This window comes from Podarcis melisellensis (assembly GCF_964234715.1).
Source record: "Podarcis melisellensis genome assembly, chromosome: 13".
Taxonomy (NCBI): Eukaryota; Metazoa; Chordata; class Lepidosauria; order Squamata; family Lacertidae; genus Podarcis; species Podarcis melisellensis.
The window spans coordinates 12,629,488-12,656,629 of NC_138545.1; the positions used below are offsets into that span (position 1 = coordinate 12,629,488).

Here is a 27,142-nt window from a genome sequence, read left to right on the forward strand (position 1 = left end):
CATAATAATACAATCCTTTCTCTTTTTTTGCGGAGAGGGAGGGTAGGTTTGTGGGGCAAATCCTCCAGATCAGCTTTAATTTGGAAACCTGAATTTGATGGTTTGTGATTGAAATGACAGCCTGGAAGCTCCCTTAGACAGTGCTGCCAAATGGACAGCCTGCAATATTCATCTCACAGCTAGAGCACATTCGCATTATAGAGCAGGCACCCCCAAACTTGGCCCTCCAGATGTTTTGGGGCTACAGTTCCCATCATCCCTGACCACTGTTCCTGTTAGCTAGGGGTGATGGGTGTTGTTTCCCAAAACATCTGGAGGGCCGAGTTTGGGGGTGCCTGTTACAGAGGGACTGCTAAAGGTTCTGCCTTTAGTTGAGGGTGTATTTAGGAAAGTAGGAAACTACCTTATGCTAAGTCAGACCACCTAGCTCAATACTGTCTACACTGACTGGAAAAAGCTCTCCAGGTTTTGAGACAAGGAATCCTTCCCATTTCTATCTGGGGACACTGAGGATTTAACCTAGGACCTTGTGTGTGCAAAGCAGATGTTCTACCACTGAGCCATGGTCCTTCCTCCTGCAGCAGGAGATGGGCGCCCACACTTGCCACTCATTTGCAAATTCCTCTGACATCATTGCTAATCATGCATTTGGCACACACAGGAAGATGTATTATACTGAGTCAGGCTCACCTAGATTGGTGTTCTTGACACTAACTGGAAATGCATCTCTGGGGTTTCAGGCTGGGGAAATTACCAGACCCACCAGGAAAAGCTGGGGAGGGACCTTTTACAAGCAAAGCAGATGCTCTCTCATGCAGCTAGGGCATGGCATCTAGCTAGGCCCTGATTCTCATGCAACTGGCAGCATCTAGCAGCAGAAAGAAAAAGACTAAGGGCCCATCCACACCTCCACTTAATGTGAAATGCATATCCCTCATGTGCCTTTTAACCCCCCCCCCTTGTCCATACAATGTTCACCGGAAACAGCTGCTGTCCCAGACTTTCTCCTGCAAAATCCCTGTCCTTGGAAAATCTGGAAAGAGATCTGCAGGCAGCTTTCTGTGGATGCCTTTGACTTTTTTTGGGGGGGGGTGAGAGTCTAGAAAAAGACACTTCTAATGCACCTCCTCCCTCATTTTCCACACTTCCTGCAAATACCGAATATAAGCCGCACCGGCAAATAAGCTGCACCTTAAAAATTTGGTGACTTGGGGGGAGGCTTGGGAGCTGCGGAAGGGATGGTCGCCATTGCCCTGCGCTTCTGAGCTGCTCGGGGGGGGGGAGCTGCACCGCTTTGCCAGCAGCCTCCCCCCCTCTTCCCCCCTTTGTTCTGACAGCTATGGGGAGGCTTGGGAGCGGCGGGCAGGCTAGGCATAGTTGCCCCATGCTCCCAGGCTGCTTTTGGCGGGGGGGGGAGCTGCGCCGCTTTGTTGGCAGCGTAAGGTCGTGAATATAAGCCGCACTTTAACTTTTAATGATCAGAATGGGGGGGGGGAGTGTGGCTTATATTCGGGCCAAAACGGTACATTGGGTCCAATTTGTGTTTCTAGTTGAAGCCTCTGCCATTTCCGCCTTGAATCTGCAACACAACTGCTTCCCCCTGCTCTATCTTTACACTGTGTGCTTAAATGGAACTTAGGAATCTAGGAAGCCGCCTTATACCAAGTCAAACCATTGGTCCATCTTGCCCAGTATTGTCTGCAGTGGGTGGAAGACGCTCCCCCAGGGCTTCAGACAAGAGTGTCTCCCAGCCCTACCTGGAGAAGCCAGGGGTTGAATGTGCCCCCCCTTTAGATGAGCTACAGCCCTTCCCCCCCCCCAAAAAAACAGAGGTTCCCAGAAGCACGTGAGCAGGTGAGGAGGTTATTTTATCCCAGATCTCAATGGCCGTAGGAAAGGTGCTTTGAAACTTCTGCCGTTCACCTTCTCCTCCCTATTTTTCTCAAAGTGCAGAAGAGAAAATGGTGGCACCTGGGTTCCCCCCAAAGAGCGACATTTCCAGCAAAGCAACTGTGGTTTTAAGACATGCTTCCGAAAACCATGTGTGGCAGTGAGATGGTTTTCTTATCCTGCACTATCAATACCCACCCCATGTAAAATGTACAGTACTTGTGAACTCTAACACCTTCCCCCGCCCCCTTCCTGGGTAACCCTGCATTTTGTGCTTGAATGCAGAACTGCAAATAGCAGACAAGCACTTTGTGTCTGTCAGTCCTGGCCCACAAGTGGTTAGAGTGCTGCACCAGGATGTGGAAGATACAGGTTCAAATCTCTCACTCAGCCATGAAGCTCGCGGGGTGACCTTGGGCCACTCACTCACTCTCAGCCTAACCTACCTCACAAGGCTGTTGTGAGGATAAAACAGGGAGGAGATGAACGATGCATGCCACATTGAGCTCCTTGGAGGAAAGAAGAAGAAGAAGAAGAAGAAGAAGAAGAAGAAGAAGAAGAAGAAGAAGAAGAAGAAGAAGAAGAAGAAGAAGAAGAAGAAGAAGAAGAAGAAGAAGAGTAGTAGTAGTAGTAGTAGTAGTAGTAGTAGTAGTTTGGATTTGATATCCCACTTTATCACTACCCGAAGGAGTCTCAAAGCGGCCAACATTCTCCTTTCCCTTCCTCCCCCACAACAAACACCCTGTGAGGTGAGTGGGGCTGAGAGACTTCAGAGAAGTGTGACTGGCCCAAGGTCACCCAGCAGCTGCATGTGGAGGAGTGGGGAAGCGAACCTGGTTCACCAGATTACGAGACTACCGCTCTTAACCACTACACCACACTGGCATGCAATGAAACAAGGAAATAAGGAATAGGCATGCAATGAAACAATGATAATAAGAAACCTGTAAGCTTTTAACACACACTGCATTTTGTATCTTGCTTCAAAGATGTGTGAGTGCCATTGATAAGATAATCTCATTTCTGCTCTCCTTTCTAAAAACATGCCTTTGAACCTTTGCACGCAAGCTCAGATGCACTAGAGAGAGCAGTAGAAGGTTCTCCATAATCCATTTTGCCAAAATAAACATGGCAGCTGAACAGGGGCAGCTCAGGAAACAAGAAGAATTACCGACGAAAAAAGAATGGCAGATGAAATTAATGGACTATGCAGAATTAGATAAGATGACAGGAAGGATTCTAAACCTGTGGGACCAGAGATTCTCAGAAGACTGGAATAAATATGCAAACTATTTGAAAAGCAACTGTAATCAGCAGATTATGCAAGCAGTTTTGTAAGGAGGACTATATGAAATATGGCAAGGAAGATTATGAAGAGAGTTATTAGTTAAAGATTATTAAAAGTAACAGAGAAATTAAGAAATGTAAATCAAGTGAAAAAGATTGAAAAATCTTCAGATGCGGTTGATGGAAGTCTAAAAATTGTATATGATATGAAATTATGTTTAAAAATTAATAAAAATATATAAAAAGAAAAGAAAAGGGGCAGCTCAAACGGCTTGAGGGTTCTCAGCACATGTCCTTGCATTGACATGAGCACAACCTGCTGGACGTACCGAGTAGTTGCTCCTGACAAACCCTGCCGGTTCTGTGGGGAGGTTGTCGAGGTGTTTGAGGTTGGCAAAGGGTTTGGCTGCCCCCCACGACTCCAGGTAGCGAGTCATCCGTGCTGGAGCCCTCATCTTGTAGCCCTCACCTGGCGCAGGTGAGAGGGTGCCGCTGGAGGTCTCTTCTTCAGCCTAAAGACAACAGGAACCAGAAGAGCAAGTGGAAGGCCTGAGTGACAAACTCCAGCCAGCAGCATCCATATATCCCTTAATGGCAGCTCTCAACGGCTTCACATAGATGCTACAAAGCACTGGGGACAAAAGTGAGCCCTGAGATTGGTCTCAACTAGGTCCAGGGCCTTTTCAGTACTGGCCCCGACCTGGTGGAATGCTCTGTCGCAAGAGACTAGGGCCCTGCGGGACTTGATATCTTTCCGCAGGGCCTGCAAGACAGAGCTGTTCCGCCTGGCCTTTGGTTTGGACTCAGTCTGACCCTTATGTTGCCCTCCCCTTATGGTCTTGAGGGAAACTGGCTGATAACTATCTATCACAGACTAGGAAGCCCAGGTCAAGCTTTTTTCCTTCCCCCCCCCCTAAAAAGTGGATGCACCACCTCCAGTTTCAAAGCAGATTTCCTCACCCTGGGGTCAACGACCAGGAAGGTTTTGATTTTGTTCTCCCTCAGGTAAGAGTCTCGTGGCCAGAAACAAACTTCCTCCACAGCGTAGGCCCCACCCAGGTGCAGCAACGTGGCCTCCGTGATATGAACCCTCCTGAAAGGGAAAAGAGATGGGAATGTAGACGGATAAGTACTTAATTCGTTCTGGAGGTCTGTTCTTAACCTGAAACTGTTCTTAACCTGAAGCACCACTTTAGCTAATGGGGCCTCCTGCTGCCGCTGCCGCGCAATTTCTGTTCTCATCCGGAAGCAAAGTTCTTAACCCGAGGTACTATTTCTGGGTTAACTGGGTTAACTATTTCTGGGTTCTTAACCTGAAGCATATGTAACCCGAGGTACCACTGTACAACAGAATGGACAGAAAGAGGCCACTTGTTCATTATACAGTAACTCAGGGGCACTCTGTCCCACAAATAGCAACACAGTAAAAAATGTGTATCATCAGTTACAGTGGAACCTTGGGTTACGTACCATCCTCCTTACGAATGCTTCGGGTTACGAGCTCCCCTAACCCGGAAGTAGGTGTTCCAGGTAGCAAACTTTGCCCCGGGATATGAGCGGAAGTCGGGTGCCGGCGGCGTGGCAGCAGCAGGAGGCCCCATTAATGAAAGCGCACCTCAGGTTAAAAACGGTTTCGGGTTAAGAACGGACCTCCGGAATGAATTAAGTTCATAAACGGAGGTACCCCTGTATTTGTTGAGTTGTTGCTGAGATTCCTTGCAAGGCCACTAGGGGCAGCATCCAATCTTGCAGACGCAAGAACCAAATGCTTTGCTGGGCGAAAGTGGGAGCATTCCCTCTCACCATGTCGCTTCCCTCACCCTGGCACACCTCCTGCTTCCATGTGATTGGCTAACGTCACGTCATCGGACCAGACATCGTACTGCCACTTCTGGAGCCCAATCACCCCACACAGGACGTTCCCTGAATGGACTCCGACTCTCATGTTGATGTCCACTCCCGTGGCATCACGCAGCTTCCTATTTGTGAGAGGACAAACAGGACAATTTAAGTTTGCATTTTATTAAAAATGCCTGTTCCAAATTAGTAACGAAATAAATGGAAGCGATTAAAAGTGGGGGGAGGGACACACACCTCGGTACTGTATTTCAGAAATTAAAATAGCAAGTCAGACATTACCTTGCCGACAAAGGTCCGTATAGTTAAAGCTATGGTATTACCAGTAGTGATGTATGGAAGTGAGAGCTGGACCATAAAGAATGCCGAAGCATTGGTGCTTTCGAATTATGGTGCTGGAGGAGACTCTTGAGAGTCCCATGGATGGCAAGAAGATCAAACCTATCCATTCTTAAGGAAATCAGCCCAGAGTGCTCACTGGAAGGACAGATCCTGAAGCTGAGGCTCCAAGACTTTGGCCACCTCATGAGAAGAGAAGTTTCCCTGGAAAAGACCCTGATGTTGGGAAAGATTTGAGGGCAGAAGGAGGAGGGGACGACAGAGGACGAGATGGTTGAACAGTGTTCTTGAAGCTACCAGCATGAGTTTGACCAAAGTGCAGGAGACAGTGGACGACAGGAGTGCCTTGCGTGCTCTGGTCTATGGGGTCATGAAGAGTTGGACACGACTAAATGACTAAACAACAACACAAAAGGTAAAAGGTGAAGGACCCCTGGACAGTGAAGTCCAGTCAAAGGTGACTATGGGGTTGTGGCGCTCATCTTGCTTTCAGGCCGAGGGAGCTGGTGTTTGTCCACAGACAGCTTTCCGGGTTATGGATCAGCATTACTAAACTGCTTCTGGCGCAACGGAACACCATGACAGAAACCAGAGCTCACAGAAATGCCATTTACCTTCCTGTCACAGCAGTACCTATTTATCTACTTGCACTGGCATGCTTTCAAACTCAGTTGGCAGGAGCTGGGGCAGAGCAACGGGAGCTCACTCTGTTGCGGAGATTCGAACTACTGACGTTCCTATCGCCAAGCCCAAGAGGCTCACCAGCATTCCTAGCAAGTCAGTAACATTCTACCAGCCTTTTTTAAAAGAGGTCAGGGAGTGATTAAATATCAGTTGGTAGAACATGAGACTCTTAATCTCGGGGTTGTGAGTTCAAGCCCACCTTGGGCAGGGAGGGTTAGACTAGAAGACCCATGGGGTCCCTTTCAACTCAACAATTGTATGATTCTGTGTTGCTGGACTACATCTCTCATAAACCCTGCCTGTTGACTATGCTGGCTGGGGCTGATGGGAGTTGGAGTCCAACAAGATCTGAGATGGGTAAGTGGGCACCAGGTTGAGGAAGTCTGATCCAGAGCTACGGTTCCCAAAGTAGGTGGTATTGTCCCCACCCCAGAAGTGAGATTACCTAGCGGGCACTAAAAGGCAAGGGATGGCAGTGGGGCACTGGAAGTGGGTCCCTCCCAGTCCTTTGATCTCTTATTCATGATTGGCCAGGCTAGAGCTAGAGCAAAACACCTTCCTCTGTTCATATGCAACGTTTTATGGCTCTTGTTGCTTCCAGAGCTCTTTCCTTTGGTCACATTTGTATGTACGATTCTAAATTGTTGAAAGATGGCCATTAGTAATGGCTGGAATCGCTGTATCGAGTTCATTGATTCTGTTGAATTAATTAAACCAAATAGTTTTAACGGGGTTTTGAATAAACGTGCAATTCATTGTTACTGTTTTGAATTCTATTGTGTTACTGTCTTCCTTAGTGGGCCATGCAAAGCACTATTCTAAATAATATATTTTTGTAGGGTAGGGAAGCACCGGGGATGAGTTTATGGCCTGAAAAACTTGGAGACCACTGATCTAGAGATTGCAGGCTCATACTGGGAGAGACAGTCCCTGAAGTAACCTGGGCCCAGGGCATTTAGGACTTTAAAGGTGAATTATCTGTGGAATTTATTTATTTATTTATTCATTCATACATACATACATACATACATACATACATACATACATACCCCACCCATATGGCAGAGTTTCTGCAGCCACTCTGGGCGGCTACCAATCAAACGTTTAAAACAATACAGCATTAAATATTTAAAACTTCCTTAAACATATATAGCTTACAATATAGCTTACCAATATGTTAGGTAAAGGTAAAGGGACCCCTGACCATTAGGTCCAGTCGTGACCGACTCTGGGGTTGCAGCGCTCATCTCGCTTTATTGGCCGAGGGAGCCAGCGTACAGCTTCCGGGTCATGTGGCCAGCATGACTAAGCCGCTTCTGGCGAACCAGACGGAACGCCGTTTACCTTCCCACCACAGCGGTACCTATTTATCTACTTGCACTTTGACGTGCTTTCAAACTGCTAGGTTGGCAGGAGCAGGGACCGAGCAATGGGAGCTCACCCCATTACAGGGGTTCAAACCGCCAACCTTCTGATCAGCAAATCCTAGGCTCTGTGGTTTAACCCACAGCACCACCCGTGTCCCACCAATATGTTATATAACATTAAAGGATGGAGTTGTAGATCTTGAATGGCACATGTGCCAAACCAGAGCTCCCCAATGTTGCTGCTGCTCAGACCTCATTCATGACTTGAGATCCCTCCCCCAGTTTTTCCTCCCCCTCCCTCTCATTTCGCCTGCCAACTGCCTCCCCCACTCCACTCACTTGATGGCCTGGCACATGTCAAGGCCCATCTTGACGCAGTTCCGGGCGTGGTTGGGCAGCGACACAGGCAGCCCAGAGACGCAGTAGTAGCAGTCGCCCAAGATCTTGATTCTCATGCACTCGTTATCCTGGGAGGGAACAGGGTTGAGGATGAAGTTTGCCACCTGAGACAACATCTCGGTTTCCTTGGCAACGTACACATCATGACTCACTGCTGCTCAGCTAGGGTACCATTTCTGCACAGAGGGGTAGAATGTTTCTATGTCCACCACAGCACAATTTCCCCAAATTTCCCTGAAGAAAGGCACTGATTGTTAATCTGCTCTGAGAATTGTAGCTCTGGGAGGGGAATAGGAAGCGGGGGGTCTTCTAACAAATCACAGCACCCTTCACAACTGCACCACCAAGGATTTGGGGGGGGCTGGCATAAATCCTGGAAAAGGGAGTTAAGGCTGCATCCTAAGCCTGTTCACCTGGGTCATGTAACCTGGGAACCTGGTATAAGTTAAGTCTGCAAAAAGGGTCCTCTATCTCTGTTTAAAGGCTTGTTTTCTCTCTGCCAAGCTTAGTCCAGCTCAGCCAGCAGATCTGCTCCAGATTGGAGTTTGGATATAGCACACTCTTCTGCCAATTTAACTTAATTTCACACCAGCTTCTTGTGTACAAGATTTCCCTGCATGTCACTGGACTCCACCTCCCATCAGCCCCTGACCAATGACCAGGGGTAATGGGAGCTGTATTCCTACCACATCAGGTTCCCCGACTCCAATCTAAGGAGAACAAACTGTTTTAAGGCACGGGAAGGGTATTTATGGAGGGGAGATAGTCTCTTACTCACCTTGGCGATCTGGTCAAACTTGCCAAAGAGTTCGTTAAGCATGAGGACTAGCTCCTTGGGGGAGCATTCGCTGGCCAAGAGCGTGAACCCAACAATGTCGGCATATAGGATGCTGCGAGAGGGTGAGGCAGAGAGAAACGAAAGATGTTGTGGGGAACCGTGGGGTGGAGTGGGATTCCCCCAACCAGCTCCCAATTGTTCAGCCATCAGGTCAGGCAATCTTGTAGATGACAGATGGCGTCAAAAGGAAGTACCTGATGTTTTCGTGGCGCTTGACGTAGAGGTTGTGGAAATTATTGGTGCCCTCGTGACGGTGCTGGGCCTGGCCTCCATCCCGGAGCCTCTCGATGATCTCGGCCTTCATTTCCAAGGCAATGTAGGCAGGAAGGATGGAGAGAAGCAGATGCTCCTAGGAGGATCAGCACAGCAAGGTGGTGGTGGGAGGAATTAGGAACAACCAAGTCAGTTTATAAAAAGGTAAAGGGACCCCTGACCATTAGGTCCAGTCGTGGCCGACTCTGGGGTTGCGGCACTCATCTCGCTTTTTCGGCCGAGGGAGCCTGCGTACAGCTTCTGGGTCATGCGGCCAGCATGACTAAGTCACTTCTGGCGAACAAGAGCAGCGCACGGAAATGCTGTTTACTTTCCTGCTGGAGTGGTACCTATTTATCTACTTGCACTTTGACGTGCTTTCGAACTGCTAGGTTGGCAGGAGCAGGGACCAGCAACGGGAGCTCACCCTGTCGCGGGGATTCGAACCGCCGACCTTCTGATAGGCAAGTCCTAGGCTCTGTGGTTTAACCCACAGTGCCACCCGCGTCCCTAAGTCAGTTTATAGTACCCTTCCAATACTGAACTGAATGAATGCTATGCTACCTTCAGCATTAATTGGTTTGTTGCTGAACTCTTTTTACAAGTGTCAGAACCTGGGAGTTCCCCGTGCAATGAGTTCGAAGGGGCCTTTCTTTGTCTATGATTGGAGAAGAAAATAGCTCATCTGTGCATGGGCAGAAGAACGTCCAACCTTTACTGGTAACCTCCAGGAAGGTTTAAGCTCTGACATCTCTCCTGTGCGTAAATCAAAGGCCTGACGGAATGGATGCAGGCCAGAAGGGCCTGATCCAGGACATAGGATGATAGGAAGCTATTCTACCAAGTCAGATGGTCAGCCCATCCTGCTCAATATTATCTACAGTGTTCCCCAACTTGGTGCCTTCCAGGTGTTTTGGACTACAATCCCATCAGCCCCAGCCAGCACAGCCTATGACCAGGGATGATGGGAGTTGTAGTCAAGCAGTATCTGGAGGGCCACAGGTTGGGAGAGGCTCATCTTCACGGACTGGCAGCTGCTGTCCAAGGTTTTGGGCTGGAATCCTTTCCCTGCCCTACCTGGAATGGAACCTTCTGTGCGCAAAGCCATTCTCCGTACTCACCTGGTGCCTCTTCTCAGACTCCAGCTTGACTCGGGATTGGATGAGGTTGAAGGTCTCGTGGAAGGTCTCCCCCAAGGCCACCTCCATCAAGTGCTTATGGTAGGCACCCACCAGGTTCCCGCAGACAAAGATGACGAGATTGGCCAGGAGCTGAAGGCAGGTGCAAAAAGAGAGGACGTAAGGCAAAGAAAGACTGGGAGACGATCGTGACAGTGCAGTGCTAGAAAGAGAAGACAGTGTGGTGTACTTTTTGTGTGTGTGTTGGACGAGGGGCTCATCCAACTTCCTCTTCTGCCATGTTTCTAAGCCCAGATCTGGGCTTTAAAGCTCTGTGTTTATTTTATTTGGTCCCAAAGCTGTCCCTGGGAAAACCCACATTTCATTGCTTAATCACAATCAGGTTTTCAGCAGTAAAACGTGGGTTTTCCCAGTGAAAGCACAGGGACCAAAACTGTTATGTACTGAAATTCTCACCCTCGGCCAGCAGGGGGATACTGTAGATAGTTCAGGTCCACATATGCAAATAAGGGATCGAAAGTGACATTCAGTGATTGGATAGTTACAGAAAGTTGTTACAGTAACGTTGTACTGGAGCTCTATATAAGCAGGCTGGCTGAACCCTTCAGTTCAGTTCTGTTCTGGCCTATGAATAAACAAGAGCTGTTTGAAGAATCTGATATGTTCACCCACAACTTAACAAAAACAAACAAACAAACCCTGCTTAGACATGGAAAGCATGGCACAAAAGGAGGTCTGGATGAGCTATAGGACTGTGGGAGACCAAGGCTTAAATCCCCATTCAGCCACAAAGCTCCCTGGGTGACCTTGGGCCAGTACTGACTCTCAGCCTGGCCTACCTTGCACAATTGTTGTGGGGATTAAGGGGAAAACCATGTCTACAACCTAGAGCTCCTTGGACAGAATGTGGGATACAAATGTAATAATACCTCAGGGTAGAAATTCTGCAAGGCCCATTATCAGTAAGGCCAGCGTCACCACGCAAGAGTGCAGCCTGACCACAGATCTGGTTCAAGAGGAGCCCAACGCTGATTGTTAGAGTGAAAAGCAACTCCAGAAAAAGTGCAAGGAAGGCACTGAATGTACAGCAAAAAGCTTGGGTCGAATAAGCGATTTCAAAGACTGTGATTGGATGAAGAGATGGCGAGATGCCAGGGTGGCAGAAGCTGGTTGGCTAGAGGATGAAGGAGCTAAGATGATTTCCTATATAGGGTGTGTGCTAATGGAAATGCTCTCACAGACTCTGTTGGACTCTGTCCGGTAATGTATTACCGAATGAGGTCAGACTCATGCTGAATTTGCTGTGAGCGTCCCTCAAAGTGAATTTCCCCACACACAACAGGATTTCCCAGGAATGTCCCATCGGCCCACCTTGTGATACGAAGCACGGATGGGGTGACAGGGCCCCACTTACCTGCAGTGCTAGCTCTGACCGCGAGCCACGCCCCAGAGAGAGGTAGACGCTCAGGATGACGATGTGGGAGAGGGAGGAGACCAGGCCAGCAGCCACGGCATCTTTCATGCCAACGGGCAACATGGTGTAGACGGTGAAGATGATGAAGAGGAAGAAGGAGACCTTTGGGAGAAGAGAACATGGCATCAGTTCTCCTTGGGACAGGAGGGAAGTTAGGAATGTGTAAATTCCACTAGTCAGTGAAAGAAAATCGGGGGTCAGGGAATAATAATAATAATAATAATAATAATAATAATAATAATAATAATAATTAATTTTATTTATACCCCACCCTCCCCAGCCAAGACCGGGCTCAGGGTGGCTAACACCAAATATAAAACAAGTTGATTGAAATACAACTTAAAAACAAGGTTAAAATGCAACATTAAAATGCAACCTCATTTCAGCAGAAACTCAAAATCTTTTGGGGGGGATTAAAACATCAAGTCTTCACCAAGGCTAACTATCCAGACTGGTCCTACATGGGCCAGAATCTTCTAAAATGGTTTCTACTACGCTCATGCTGATTTTGGAACAAGCATCCCTCAGACCCATTGTCAAGAACTTGCCTACTCCCAGTTTTTCCACACATACCGGTAATATCCATCTGTTTCTTCCATATCAGTCACCAATCTACAAGTAGGGCTGTAAATGTTCCCTGCCTGATACCCCGGAGGCAGGGTTGTCTTAAGCATATGTGGCGCCGGGGTGCAAAGATCCGCCCGGTGCCCCTCCCCCCCCGGATGCCCAGTCCAAGTTGCGCAATTCCTGTCTAGATATTCTTTGAACATGACCCCTGCCTCTACATATGGCCATGTGAAGAACCCTTTCTTACAACCTTACATGACTTTGAGCTTCCAGTAGATAACTAACTGTAGAACGATTTGCTTGTTTCAGCTGTGCTATGACACTATTATTATACAGTGGTACCTCAGATTACAGACGCTTCAGGTTACATACTCTGCTAACCCAGAAATAGTACCTCGGGTTAAGAACTTTGCTTCAGGATGAGAACAGAAATCACGCAGCGGCAGCAGGAGGCCCCATTAGCTAAAGTGGTACTTCAGATTAAGAACAGTTTCAGGTTAAGAATGGACCTCCGGAACGAATTAAGTTCTGAACCCGAGGTACCACTGTATACATTATTGGCAGAGTTGTGCCGTTGGTTGACTGTATGTCTAGAAGTATCTCCAGGCTTTGATATGACCGTTGCTCTTTAATTTGCTGAACTACGTAAAATTGTCCTTTATATTTGCAAGCCGGTTTCGTGTTTTGGTTTTCTTGTAATACCTGAATATAAGCCGTGCCCTTAAAATTTCACAGGCACTCACACCCGTTCCATTTTACTGTATGTCTGTTTCAACAGCGATATGGTAAAAGCCAATTTTCATGAATTTAAGCCACACTTTAACTTTTCATGGTTTGAATTTTGGGGGAAAGTGAGGCTTATATTCGGGCCAGTACGGTATAATGGCATGCTCCCAGATGTCAATCAGAAGAGGGCTGTCAATGCAGAAAGGGGGGGATAGGTTCAAAGAGCACTATGCTGAGACCACCTCAAGCTTACACCCAGGTCTCCGAAGGCTCCTCCTATTCCTCATTTTAATTTTCAGGATGCAGCCTGAGCCCCTCACCTGATCCCAGGCACTGACCACCCCTCCGGTGAAGACAAAGACATAGCCCATGGTCATCAGGCAGGTCCAGATGATGGCAGAGAAGATCCGGGTGCATTGCTGGAAGAAGCTCTCTATGCACACGAGGATCAGAATGAGGCTGAAGATTGCCAGGGCAACGAATAATGTAATCAGGAAGCCAAGGTTGGAGGAGAAATCCTGGAGAGAAAAGGGGAATTAAACGAGCCATTCCGTTTGTGCTGGTTTCCAGCATTGGCTTGAGTTATACCACTGCGGTCAATAGTAGAGCAAATGCTTTGAACGCAAAAAAGGAAAAATCTCAGATTTAGGCCAGCACCCCCTGTCAGTGAGTCAGAACACCAGGATGGGAAACATCAGTGCTAGAGACTCTGAATGGAGCACAGAATTCCCGGGCAGATGCAGGAGTGCTCAGGCACAGTATAATGCAGCTCTGTATGTTCAATGCAGCAGCAAACAGAGCGGTGCAGCTGGAGGTTTAGACTTTGTGCTACGGCTCAATGTAGGCTGGCCCATTAGCACAAAGGAAATGGTGTCCATCACCTCAGTCTGCCTCCCACAGCTGCCTGTACTTTCAAACAGTCCAGAGTTTGGCACCTCCTCTTAATCTCAGGGTCAGTGGTGTGCACAGTGCCTGATTTACATATAAGCTAAACAATCTACAGCTTAGGGCCCACTCTCTTGCCCCCCCCCCAAAATATACTTCTTCTTAATCAAAGCTGTCAACTTTTCCCTTTTCTTGCGAGGAATCCTATTCGGAATAAGGGAATTTCCCTTTTAAAAAAGGGAAACATTGACAGCTATGTTCTTACTTGTATTTCAGTTCAACAATTACTTTGATAAAATACATATTTTGTTATGTGCAAATGGCTTTGGATACCTGTTAGGTCCATAAATAACCATATAGCATCTATTCAACACAAAAAACAGTGACAATTTGTTGTTGACAAAGGACAGCTGGACATATAAAGGGACCTTCAGTAGCTTAGGGCCTCATCAAACCTAAATCCGACCCTGGGTGTGCGGTTTGTGGACTAAGTGGACTAGGCTAGTCCCCTAAAGGGTCCAGGAGCCCTTCTTCCACCTTCCCAAATCCGGCCCAACATTAAGAAGGAGGCAGCAGGGCTCCAGCATCCTGTCAGATTACTGGCGCAATCCTCCCCAAAGCCCAGGAAGCTTTCAGCAGAAAGTTACAGGACATGCACTGATGGTAAACGAGGCCCCCAAATGTGTTGCACATTTAAAGCAGCATGGTGGCTTCTCCTCAAATAATCCTGGGAGCTGTAGTCTGTTAAGAGTGCTGAGAGCCGTAGCGTAACAAAAGTGCAAGTGGGAACAACAATAATCCTGATCTTTCGTGATATGAGAAGTTAGAGCATGCGTAGGCAAACTAAGGCCCGGGAGGCAACTCTGGCCCAATCGCCTTCTAAATCTGGCCCGCAGACAGTCCGGGACTCAGCATGTTCTTACATGAGTAGAATGTGTCCTTTTATTTAAAATGCATCTCTGGGTTATTTGTGGGGCATATGAATTCGTTCATTTTTCCCCCTTCAAAATATAGTCCATCCTGAGGGACAGTGGACCAGCCCCTGGATGAAAAAAGTCTGCTGACCCCTGAGTTAGAGGATTACAGCAGGAATTCATGGGGACATGCACCAATTGAAAACAAAGCAGTTTGTCTCCCTCAAAACTTTTGCAGGCACTAATGGTACTGAAAGCAGACTGACAGCATGGTGTATGAAGAGCTAAACAAAACTTTGTTAAGAAAACAGAAGCTTTTTTTACTGGGGATATTAGACACAGATATAGCCAGAGAAAACAAGAGAATATTCCTTTACGCTACAGGAGATGAGAGAACACTAACTGGAAAAAATTGGAAAAAAGAAACCATTCCAACAACAAAAAGTGTGGCAAGATAAATTATTTGACTACAGTAGTACCTCAGGTTACGTTACCTTCGGGTAACGTAATTTTGAGTTACGAACGTGGCAAACCCAGAAGTGTATACTTCCAGGTTTCGCCTCGTGGGCATAAGCGCTCTATCAAGGCATGCACGAGCACAGAAGTGGTGCCTCTGGATACTGACTTTTTGGGGTAAGTACGGACCCCCGGGATGAATTGAGTTCATATCTGGAGGGTCCACTGTATATTGAATTTGCTAGATTGACAGGAGCCATTATGGGTCAGCCCAAGCAAAAATTTCAAAAAGAATGGGGAAAATATAGAGAATACCTGAAAACGCAGTGTCCTCAAATTAATACTTGGATTTGTTTCAACTAACTTCTGCAAAATAAATTATAGTATAAAAGCTAAAAATAGAAAGAAAAAGGGGTAATAATAAACTAAGGAGACAGTTTACCAAAAACGAAAAGAGAACCGTGTTTATGATGAAGGAAGTCAACTGGAAGAAAAGAAGAATTGAAATTATATATATATTAATTTATGATTATTTGACCTGTGTAAGTTTGCATATGTTATTAAGTTTTATTTGTATTTCATTATTTTTTATTCTGCATTTTTATCAGTGTGTGTTGTAAAATAAACTTAATAAAAAAAACGAAAGCAGCATGACATATATCCTTCCTGGAACCATCATGACTGCAAATCATGGAAAATAAAGAGGATGTCTGGAGGGACACAAAAAGGATCTTGCAAGCCTGAAGTCTGCCCACCAAGATCTACTCTGCTTTTTCTATTGCCTGCTGCCAGATCCTCTGAACTGGAGGTGCCAGGGACTGAACTGAGGACTTTCTGCCGTTGAGCTATGGTCCCTCCATCAAACTCAACTTTTCTCCCAACCACCTCATCTAAGGATGGGGGACCTGCATAGTCCTCTGGATGATCTTGGGCTCCAAAACCCCATCAGAATGGATGATGAGAGTTGAAACAACATCTGGAGGGCCACAAGCTCTCCCACCCATAACCAAGTTCTTAGAACCTAAGAACAGGACTCCTGGATCAGGTTAGTCCAGCATAGTCTCACCGTGGACAACAGTGGGAACCCCACAAGCAGGACCTGAATGCAACAACATTCTCCCCTTTCTGTGGTTCCCAGCAACTGGTATTCGGAAACTCAATACTTCCGAAAAAGGACATGCAACAAAATGATCAGAGCCAAGAGCTGTTGAGATCCACATCTTCTGTTAATTTGTCTAATCCTCTTTTAAAGCCATCCCGTTGGTGGCCTTTTGTGAGAGCAATTTTTTTCTGTCCTGACTCCCATAGACACCCCATCTCTCTCTCTCTCTCTCTCTCTCTCTCTCTCTCTCTCTCTCTCTCTCTCTCTCTCTCCTTGCAAACATGCTTACTCGGCCACTGGCAAAGGATGTCACAATGAGAGCCACGCAGATGCCCAACACAATGAAGAGGAGCAAGAGGATGAGGGGGTACTGTTGGCTCAAGCTGTAATAGGTTTGATAGTAGAGGTCCTCCCGTGGGGTGTCGCTGCTGGTTGACTGCGGGCGACGCTGGCAGGGCATGGCTTTCCTGCTCCCACAAACTGCCGCCTTGGAGGGGAGGAGAGCTCACTCCTCCCAAGGAAAGTAAGGGAAAGTCAATCAGCACCTCTTGCTGAAGCTGTCGAGGGTACCCATTTGTACTTCAAGGCTGCAGAACCCCATCATTGAGAAAACTGGTGTATTAATCCAGACAGAGGACATGGAGAAATCCAACTGAGCAGTGAGCATGAAACCTGGGGTGGATGATCTCAGTATGGAACGATGTTCTCAGCTAAGTCAGGTGAGGCGGGCATCGTCAGTGCAGAGAGTCTGAAACACGAGGCCCTGGGGAAAGAAATTAAAAATAGGTAACAAATGGTCCTTATTCACACTTATAGATTAATATTGAATACTTCAATAGTACTGCTTGTGTTCTGTTAGCCCCAAAATGGGAAATGAAAAGACTAAAGAAAAATGGCAACTTAAAGGAATGGGATATACGCAGCTTGCGAACCTAACATACAGAATAAGAGAACAAGAAGAACATAGGTTTAAAGAAGATTGGGAAATGTTTACTGAATATAGGGAAATGGTGTATATTTGAAAAAGTGGACAGCATTAAGATAAATTCAACAGTGTAAATCAGTTTTTTTATGGATGTTATAATGGAATACTGACGGGCTTAGTTTATATAAAATATGCAGGGATTTATGTTGCGCAAAATGAACCATGGAAAGAGAGGAAGGGAAGTCATTGATACGTTAAGGTTGTTTAAGTGAATGTTCTAAAATGTAAAACATAAATTTAGTACTGAAAATCCCAGAGAATTGCTGTCTTGGTTATTCCTCCTTAGTAATAATGGGTACAAAGGTTCCACCTTGTTGGAGGTCTTCAGGCAGAAACTGAAGGGACATCTGTAGGGGGCACTCTAGCTCTGAACTTCATATATTGAACCCCAGAGTGGTTGGAGTAAATGATTTACAAGGTCTCCTCCAACTCTATAATTCCACAATCTGTTTCTTCAGCTACATGCATAAGTATTCATGAAAAGACAAATGTTGTCATAGAATGGTCAAGTTGACGAGGGTCATCTAGGCCAGTGTTTCCCAACCAGTGTTCCGCGGCACACTAGTGTGCCGCGAGATGTTGCCTGGTGTGCCGCGAGATGTTGCCTAGAGGGAGGCGGGCGAGGGCGTTTGCTTCCCGGAGGACGGAGCGAGGGCGCCCCCTGCTGGGCCGGGGCTCGCTCTCCCCAGAGGGTAAATCTGGATCAAATGGGGCGAGGGGCGGGCAGAATTCTGGGGGCCACTGATGCCCTACAGACCCCCCCCAAGTCCTCCGGGGCGCGCGCTCTGCTGGGCTCTTTTCGGTCGTCGTGCTTGTGGGAAGCCGCCCCTTCCCTGGGCGACGCGCCGCCTCGCGACTCCGGAGTCAGTCCCGCGGGCTCTCAGAGGGACTCGCGAGCGATGGCGCGGCGGCTCCGGGGCGCGCTCAGCCGGGCCACCGAGCGCCCCCGCGCAGCCCCTGCTGCAGCTGCCCGGCGTGGAGCGCGACGCGGAACCGGCCGGGCTTGGAGGCGCCCAGGTAGGGCCGAGCCGGGCGGGGAGGTCTCGGTCTGCTGCGGGCGCAGGAGGGCGAGCGGGAGAGGGGGAGCCGTCGGGTCTCCTGGAAGGAAGCGAGGCGGCGGCTGAGGGGGATGCAGCCCCGTCCCCAGCAACAGGCGCTCCTCGAAGTGAGGCCACAAGTCGGGGCTCGGACAGGGCCTGGAAGCAGCGGCTCCGGCTCTTGGGAGCGGAGAAGGGGACTTCGAAAGCGGCCTGGAGGAGAAAAGCCCCGATGCAGCGAGAGCGGGGAACGTGCTGCCTTGTCCAGGCCTCCTCGCTTTGTGCCGTCCGCTGCCGGGAGCAGGACACGGGGGCTCCTCGTTCGCATGCTTTCCCGGGTGATCGGTGAGGGTTAGGGTTAGGGTTAGGGTCCCTCAGTCCCTCGCTTTGCTGCCTCCTCCCCCCCCCAAAGCTTGGAGGTTCCCCGGCAAGGGGGAGGGAAAAAAATTAAAAGTTACACTTTCGTGCGTCCCTCCCGGCGTGACGCTGCGCGCTGACGTCACGGGGCTGTAATGGTGGTGTGCCTCGATATTTTTTTCATCAAACAAGTGTGCCTTTGCCCAAAAAAGGTTGGGAAACACTGATCTAGGCCAACCCCCTGCAATGCAGGATTATTATTTTTTAACCCAATGTTTAACTCAAACCCACCACCCTGAGATGAAGAGTCTTATGCTCTACCAAGGGAGTTATCAGTATTCTTCAACCTTAGGACCACATATGTCATTGGGCTACAGCTCTCATTACACCTGACCATCAGCTAAATTGGCTGGGGATTATGAGAACTGTAGTCTGGCAACATCTGGGGACCCAAAGTTGGTGCCTTTGTTTTTATCATCATCATCATCATCTGCCGAGTCTGTATGGTGCTGTGGTAAGTGTCGGTCTAGGACCTGGGAGACCAAGGTTCCAATCTCCACTCAGCCATGTAGCTCCTTAGATGACATTGGGTCTCTCTCAGCCTGAATTGTCACACTGGGTTGCTGTGAGGATAAAAAAGGAAGTCACCTCCACACCAGGATTCTCGGATTTGTAGCTCTGTGAGGAATAGACGACAGTTCCCAGGATTCTTTGGGGAAATCTGGGTGCTTCAAATGTTCTTTAAACATACAGTGTGGATATGACTGAGAAGCACCCCGTGGCTAGCACCTTGAGCTTTGAGAGGTGGGATATAAATGTAATTGCCATCATCATCACTACCACCACCATTATTATTAATTATTGTAAGGGCTGTTTTGAACACAATGATTTAATAATTGTGGCCTTAAGGAAAGGAAAGGAGAAACAAAGAAAGAACCTCTCATCATCTAAACTATGAGCTCTGGCAAGTGATATACAGTATTAATAATATGCGAAACAGCCGTGCTGGAATTCGTGTGAATTCACATCCTCAGTGAATGAGTGCAGAGATGGTCAGATAGAAAGAGTGGATAGAAAAGTCAGAAAAAGTTGTCTGGAGATAAAAGTGTGAAGGGTGGGAGGGGAGAAGAGAAGAGAAGAAGATAGATGACTGACTAAAAGACATGAGGCTGGCTACTAGAAATTTTATGTATTCTTCCCCTCAAAAACATGAACTACCATATTTTTATCTCACCTTCCTCTAATGAGCTCTATCATATTTTACTTCACAACAACTCTACGAGGTAGATTATGGTGAAATCCTAACCATGCCTACTCAGAAGTAAGTCCTGCTAAATTCAGTGGGGCTTACTCCCATGAAAGTGGAGCTAGGAGTGCTGAGAGCTTTATTGGCTGGGCTGGAATTTGAATTCAGAGCTACCTCTCCCCAAGCCAAGCTTGACTATCTGTTCACCTAGCCCATATGAGATAGATGAGGCAGATCTGAGTTTTAGGGATACAAAATGATAACCGAGTCAGGTGGATGGATGAAGTTCAGGGATGATAACAAAAAGTGAAATACATCTCTCTTTCCCCTCTCCCTCCATTACACACAAACATAAATATTTTAGATAGATATAGATGATAGATAGATAGATAGATAGATAGATAGATAGATAGATAGATAGAGATAGATAGATAGATAGATAGATAGATAGATAGATAGATAGATAGATAGATGATAAATAGTAATAATAATAATAATAATAATAATAATAATAATAATAATAATAATAATAATAATAATAATATATTATCTATACCCCGCCCATCTGGCTGGGCCTCCCCAGCCACTCTGGGCGGCTTCCATAAAAACCAAAAATACAGTAAAATCACACATTAAAAACTTCCCTGAACAGGGCTGCCTTAAGATGTCTTCTGAATGTCAGGTAGTTGTTTATTGCTTTGACATCTGCTGAAAGGGCGTTCCACAGGGCGGGCGCCACTACCGAGAAGGCCCTCTGCCTGGTTCCCTGTAGCTTTGCTTCTCGCAATGAGGGAACCGTCAGAAGGCCCTCGGCACTGGATCTCAGCGTCTGGGCAGAATGATGGGGGTGGAGACGCTCCTTCAGGTATACTGGACCGAGGCCATTTAGGGCTTTAAAGGTCAGCACCAACACTTTGAATTGTGCTCAGAAACGTACTGGGAGCCAATGTAGGTCTTTCAAGACCGGTGTTATATGGTCTCGGCAGCCGCTCCCAGTCACCAGTCTAGCTGCCGCATTCTGGATTAGTTGTAGTTTCCGAGTCACCTTCAAAGGTAGCCCCACGTAGAGTGCATTGCAGTAGTCCAAGCGGGAGATAACCAGAGCATGCACCACTCTGGCGAGACAGTCCGCAGGCAGATAGGGTCTCAGCCTACGTACCAGATGGAGCTGGTAAACAGCTGCCCTGGACACAGATTTAACCTGTGCCTCCATGGACAGCTGTGAGTCCAAAATGACTCCCAGGCTGCGCACCTGGTCCTTCTGGGGCACAGTTACCCCATTCAGGACCAGAGAATCCTCCACACCTGCCCGCCTCCTGTCCCCCAGAAACAGTACTTCTGTCTTGTCAGGATTCAACCTCAATCTGTTAGCCGCCATCCATCCTCCAACCGCCTCCAGACACTCACACAGGACCTTCACTGCCCTCACTGGTTCTGATTTAAAAGAGAGGTAGAGCTGGGTATCATCTGCATACTGATGAACACCCAGCCCAAACCTCCTGATGATCTCTCCCAGTGGCTGCATGTAGATGTTGAAAAGCATGGGGGAGAGGACAGAACCCTGAGGCACCCCACAAGTGAGAGCCCAGGGGTCTGAACACTCATCCCCCACCACCACTTTCTGAACACGGTCCAGGAGGAAGGAGCGGAACCACTGTAGGACAGTGCCCCCACTGATAGATAGATATAGATAGATAGATAGATGATAGATAGATAGATAGATAGATAGATAGATAGATAGATAGATAGATAGATAGATAGATGATAGATAGAAGAGATAGATGATAGATAGATAGAGATAGATAGATAGATAGATAGATAGATAGATAGATAGATAGATAGATAGATAGATAGATAGATGATAGATAGATAGATAGATAGATATCTTGCCCACTTGGGAAATCTTTGAAATAAACTGTCAAAGTGCCACAAAAAATTAAGCATCCGTCAACCTCTGCTGTGCTCCTTTGTAGAGTTTACATGCAAACACTTCCCACACACTCTCGTTGGTGAGCGCATATATTTCTGAACAGTTCCCTCTAAGAAAGTGCTATTTCACAAAATCCAGGACTCACCCATGCCACAAATATTCACCTCCCTTATTCTGTGCAGGTGAAGAAAGACCCAAGAACGATGGATCGCTGTTCCCATGCCGAGTTGGCCACCCCCTCTTGCCTCTCCACCGATCATCACGTTTTTTTAAAGGGCAAGATGCAAAAACCCATTCAGTCTCCCATCTCTCCCCTGCGCAGCCTTCCCTCGCTTGGACACACAACAGGCAACCGCCACCTCACAAAGTAGGCAAACGCCGAGGAAGCGGGCGCTTCTTAGCTTCTTACCTGCTCCAACAACCACCGGCAGCTCCATCCTCGGAGCAGGGAGCCTGGAATCTCTCCCTTTACTCACCATGCTCCGACTTCTCTCACGCAGCTGCAGGAAGTCAGTCTGCCTGCCTCCCCACAGCCCAGCCAGCTCAATTTGAGATTAAAAACTCCCCGGCAAGATTAACACTTTCATCCCCAAGGGGCAGGGGGTGGAATTCAATGGCCAGGGCATGCACAGTCCTCCTGGGCTGCTTTCAGGTGACCTGTTCTATTCAGCACTCATCCAGATTCGCCTGCACAAAGTTTGCAGAGAGGCTGGACACCAGCAGCTATTCACTGAATATGTTTGCTTCAAATATGTTTGCAGGGAGGTTCGAAGATGAAGCATCAAGGACTGGCTACCCGGCACTTTCCTGTGCGTTTCTCCCTTGCTTTCCTTATCTGTAAAAAGTCTGATTGTGCTTCCTGGGTGTCGCAATCTGCGGGTGGGTGGGAGTCAATCACATAGCGACAAATCCAGGTTGTGCAATTAAAGCTGGCTGCAACAAACCCGCTTTCTTAAAAGACTGGACTTCTTGCAATAAGGAAAGAGAGGAGAAAATGCACCGGCAAGCGTGGGATAGCACTTGCTTGATGCAACATCATCTAAGCAACATTAGATGGTATGCCCCACGGAGAGCCTCCAGGTCCATAAATAGCAACACCCTAGTGGTCCCAGGCCCTAAGGAAGTCAGAATAACCTCAACTAGAGCCAGGGCCTTTTCAACACTGGCTCCAGCCTGGTGGAACGCTCTGCCTCATGAGACCCCAGGGCCCTGCAGGATCTGATTTCTTTCCGCAGGGCCTGTAAGACAGAGTTGTTCTGCCTGGCCTTTGGCTTAGAGCCAATTTGATTCCCTCCCCCTCTTTCTTTTTTCTTTTCCTTTCTCCTCCTGCAATGAGGCTACATTTTAATATTTTAATTTTGTTTTTAAGCTGTATTCATTCAACTTGTTTTTATTATTGCTTATTAGCCGCCCTGAGCCCAGCCTTGGCTGGGGTATAAATAAAAATTATTATTATTATTATTATTATTATTATTATTATTATTATTATTATTAAGCTCCCCACAAAAAAAACCCAAAACAGACTGAATGTTTGTTAAAATAGCTGACATCATCTGATCTCCCAGCAAACAAATCAGGCTGAATGCTCAATAAATAGGTCAGCTGGAAGTGACCTACCTTTGGGGGAAAGTAGGGTAGCACAAGTGTGTGAAATACTTTTTAGTGGCACAATGCCCCTTCCGATCATCAGGAGGAGGGGGGGTTGCGGGCTCCCAACCCCGCCTACACTCCCGCGGGGATTCCCTTTAATTAGCATACCCCGCAGCGCCAGCCAATCGGCTGGCGACGGGGGCGGGCCTTCAAGAGGCCACTTAAGGTCGGGGCAGCCCTTGGCTCGCCCCTTTTCTCCTTCGCAGCCAGCGAGGTTTCCCACCCACCCACCCCTTTAGGTTTCACCATCGACTTTGCTATGGGCTTCGGCTGGTCGCCGCAAGGGGCCTGGTAGGAGTTTTTCCATTTGGCTAATTGGCTGGTTTGGAAGCCACTTGGTTTTTTCGCCTACCTCGTAGCAAATCGTCACAACTCCCTCGGTTTGGCGGTAGGCATTGGCCGGGGTATTGTTATGCAAATGAGGATGGGGGGGAGGAACGCCATCACCTCCCCCAATGCTTGAAGGGTAGTTCGTTAAAGGACTCCGAGGGGCGACGCCTCGTCCGAAACCTACGGAGGCTAGGGCCTAAAGTGCGCCCCCGAGCGGTAACCCCTCGGGGAGCGCCTAGGGATATGCATCTCGGGTTAGCTCCCCCTGTCGGTGTTTAACCCTTCCCGGTTAGACCGGATAGTCGGTTAGGGGCCAATGCCTAAAGCCAATACCTCTCTTACCTGTAATCAATAAAGTTGTGGCCATTTTTCGCCCATTAACCCAAATACTTGTGTCCAGTGTCTTTATTTGCCTCACTAGTGGGGGGGGAGGGTATAGCCGCGCAACTTGGATTTACTCTTATGCAATGGAATCCCACCTCAAAATGGCAACACCTTGGAAGCCCTTTGGGATTCACTATGGCCCATACAGGACCTTGATCCAAAGGAGCTCAGTTTTCTTGCCTTTGCCACTGTCAAATGGAGGCTTTTTTCATCTGGGGCCCCAAGGCTGAAGAACACTGCATTGCACAAGAGCACTTGATTTTGTTTTAATTTTCCATCTTCGGACCTCATAAAACCTGCAGCAGTAAACAGTCACAAGCCCTAGCCTTTTACTTTCTAAATGTTCCCTTCAAATTCTTAAAACATAGCAGGGTTTTTTTCCCCCAATGCCTACTTTACACGTTCATCCAACTCTTTACTGAAGACTTATAACAACACTTACTTCTCACTCCTGAAGACATACACGTTTAGACCAGCATACCCTTAAACTGAACTTATGGTTTTATCATTTAAACTGCATTCCTCCGCCCCCTGTTTTAATGGGAAGAGCCATATTTAACTAAATAGTTCCACAAACCAATGCAACAAGTTCTGCTAGACTAGAGCAATTCTCCCTCCCTGCAATTGTCTCTGTGGGGTGGGAGAAACACACACCACACACACACACACACACTGCCCCAGAGCAGCACCTGTAGAGGAGAGGGGGAGAGGAGAGATTTTTCCATCAGGCCAGCCGAAATTACGCTGACATTCTTCTCAGCACTACTTTATATTCCGCCTTATTTTTGTTTGGTTGTTTTATTGCATATTTTAATCGAGGGAGCTTTAATTCTGAACAAAATCCAAGGCGGATCCTCATGGCTCTCTTCCCACTTGGTGAACCAGCTTCACCCTCTTATAAGTATCTCTTGTGCTGTTCTGACCCCAGATTCATCATTCAGGCTCCATGTGTAGGCGTTATTCACAAAGCAGGCTTATTAAACAGGGTTTATTACAATTCCCTGGCAGCAGGGGTTGGCCTAGGTTGGTGGGAGGGAATCTCAGGCCCAAATGTTGACTGCCAAAATGGCACCCCGCTCCCCGCCAAAGAAAAAGGGGTGAGGGAAGGTCTACATCAGGAACACGTGGGGTAGGTGGAGATCACAGTCAGCATCTGCTTCCCTGATGGATCTTGCCGCCTGAGGCAGTCACCTCACCTTGCCTCATGGGTGGGCTGGCCCTGACTGTGGCCATTCAGATCTCTCTCTCTCTCTGGCCCTCGAGATTTTTGCCAGGCCATTCTCCCTTTCCAGGATACCCCCCTCTCCAGGCTACATTAGTCCTGCTCCACACCCTCCTTGAATGTTTGGGTCTGGCTGAAATGTGTCCTTGAACTGTGTTAACACCTCCCGCTTTTCTGGACAACGGTTGGAGAGCTGTGAGGGCTGAGGTGCAGAGACCTCTGACTTTTGCCTGTCTGGAATGCAGCTTCATGTACCCAGCTATTGCTCCACCCACTTTTGCCTCTGGCTCCACCCACCAATGGCGTACGGCCTCCGGAAGTTTCTGCATGAGGGAACATGGTTCTCAGGCTGAGAAGGATTCTCCACCTCTGCCCTAGATCATGGAAAGAAAGGAGCAGGGACTGGTGCCCGCGAGCTACATTCACCGTGCCTGAAATAGAATGCAGGTGTGACTCACATCCCAAGGGCTTGGAGCAAACAAACATCCATTAGAGCTTTCTGCATTGTCCCACATCAAAGACCAAGCAATTCCGACAAAACGCTTAAAAGGGAGGCTGTATTGTCCGTAACGGCCATGTAACTCATGACGCAGTTGTCACACAGTGTCTCAGCTGTTCTTTTCCAATTCAGTACTTCAAAGAAATCAAGTGTTTGAATTGCACCCATTTACCCAACAGAAGCTTAGTCACAGAATCGGCTGCGGAATTCCCATTGTTTACTCTCGGCTCAGAATTCTAGTCCTCTTGATCATTTTGGAGCCCCCTTTGGGAGCCGAGACGTCAAAAGCATCTGTTTCCTCCGCTTGCCTCATTGGGACAAAGGAAAAACTGATACTGGATAGCAGAGCCTGTTTCAGCTGCTGAAACGGGTTTTGTAATGTATGTGTATGCTTGCGACAATCCCACCAGGAAGCTGGTGAGGAGGAAGGGGGCCAGAAGAAAGGGAAAGTAGGCTGGAAACAGGAAAGCAAAATAATAATAATAAACCTTTGCATGAATCAGGCTGCTTATGAGACCAGAGGGAACCGGCAGCTTCCTGACAGCTTTAGAGCCACTAATGAGCTGTCCAGCTAATGTCATTTCACGCTTGTCATCCTGTCCCTCGCAGTCACAAGACAGTTTCGTCCCATTTAGATGGCCCATCAATTTCCCCAAACGCAGGCCCCTCTCCACACACAACCAACAAACAGTCGTTTCACAGAAGAACCTTTAAGCTTTAAGGAATACTGCCACCTCTTTCGCTCTGCAGGGCTCCAGTGTCCATAGCTAGGGAAATCTAGCACAGAGTGGCCATCCAACCTCAGCTTAACAAAGGAGAGTCTACCACTTTTGAGGCAGACTGTTCCACTCTCAAATAGCTGGCACCATCAGGAAGCTCTTCCCCATCTTAGAGCCTGTCTTTCTTCTATTCTGCTGTTTTCTTACACGGTTTACCGTTGCTCGTGTTATTTTTAATATTGTCTCCAGCCAGGCTTTCATATTTGATCATTTGTCTCTCTGTTCTTTCATTGCTTTCTAAAACTCCAGGTATAGCCATGATGGTCTTACAAAAGTAGTGGTGTAGGTTTGCAGGCTCAACCTGGATCATGGGTAGGCAAACTAAGGCCCAGGGGCCGGATCCGGCCCAATTGCCTTCTAAATCCAGCCTGCAGACGGTCCAGGAATCAGCGTGTTTTTACATGAGTAAAATGTGTGCTTTTATTTAAAATGCATCTCTGGGTTATTTGTGGGGCATAGGAATTCGTTCATATATTTTTTCCAAAAGGTCTGAGGGACCCCTCAAGGTCTGAGGGACAGTGGACCGGCCCCCTGCTGAAAAAGTTTG

The 27,142-nt window shown here is 47.7% G+C and overlaps 2 protein-coding genes across 4 annotated transcripts in view; one reads left to right on the plus strand and one right to left on the minus strand.

Moving 5' to 3' along the window:
* The window catches only part of LTB4R (leukotriene B4 receptor), a 159,179-nt gene that overhangs the window by 56,692 nt on the left and 75,345 nt on the right, over nucleotides 1-27,142 (plus strand). The gene's annotated exons all lie outside the window — the stretch shown is intronic.
* ADCY4 (adenylate cyclase 4) overlaps nucleotides 1-27,142 on the minus strand; it is a 71,781-nt gene that overhangs the window by 29,183 nt on the left and 15,456 nt on the right. For 2 of the 3 annotated variants that reach the window (XM_081885390.1, XM_081885388.1), the window contains exons 1-11: nucleotides 22,141-22,586; nucleotides 16,466-16,939; nucleotides 13,140-13,337; nucleotides 11,467-11,628; nucleotides 10,035-10,184; nucleotides 8,856-9,010; nucleotides 8,602-8,713; nucleotides 7,764-7,891; nucleotides 4,998-5,156; nucleotides 4,138-4,270; nucleotides 3,507-3,689 (exon numbers count right to left, since the gene is read on the minus strand). In XM_081885390.1, coding sequence (XP_081741516.1) covers nucleotides 3,507-3,689; nucleotides 4,138-4,270; nucleotides 4,998-5,156; nucleotides 7,764-7,891; nucleotides 8,602-8,713; nucleotides 8,856-9,010; nucleotides 10,035-10,184; nucleotides 11,467-11,628; nucleotides 13,140-13,337; nucleotides 16,466-16,636 — 1,551 coding nt within the window. In that variant the 5' untranslated portion in view covers nucleotides 16,637-16,939; nucleotides 22,141-22,586. Of the gene's footprint in view, nucleotides 1-3,506; nucleotides 3,690-4,137; nucleotides 4,271-4,997; nucleotides 5,157-7,763; nucleotides 7,892-8,601; nucleotides 8,714-8,855; nucleotides 9,011-10,034; nucleotides 10,185-11,466; nucleotides 11,629-13,139; nucleotides 13,338-16,465; nucleotides 16,940-22,140; nucleotides 22,587-27,142 lie in introns of those variants that run through there. The other variant, XM_081885389.1, reaches the window with a different exon arrangement.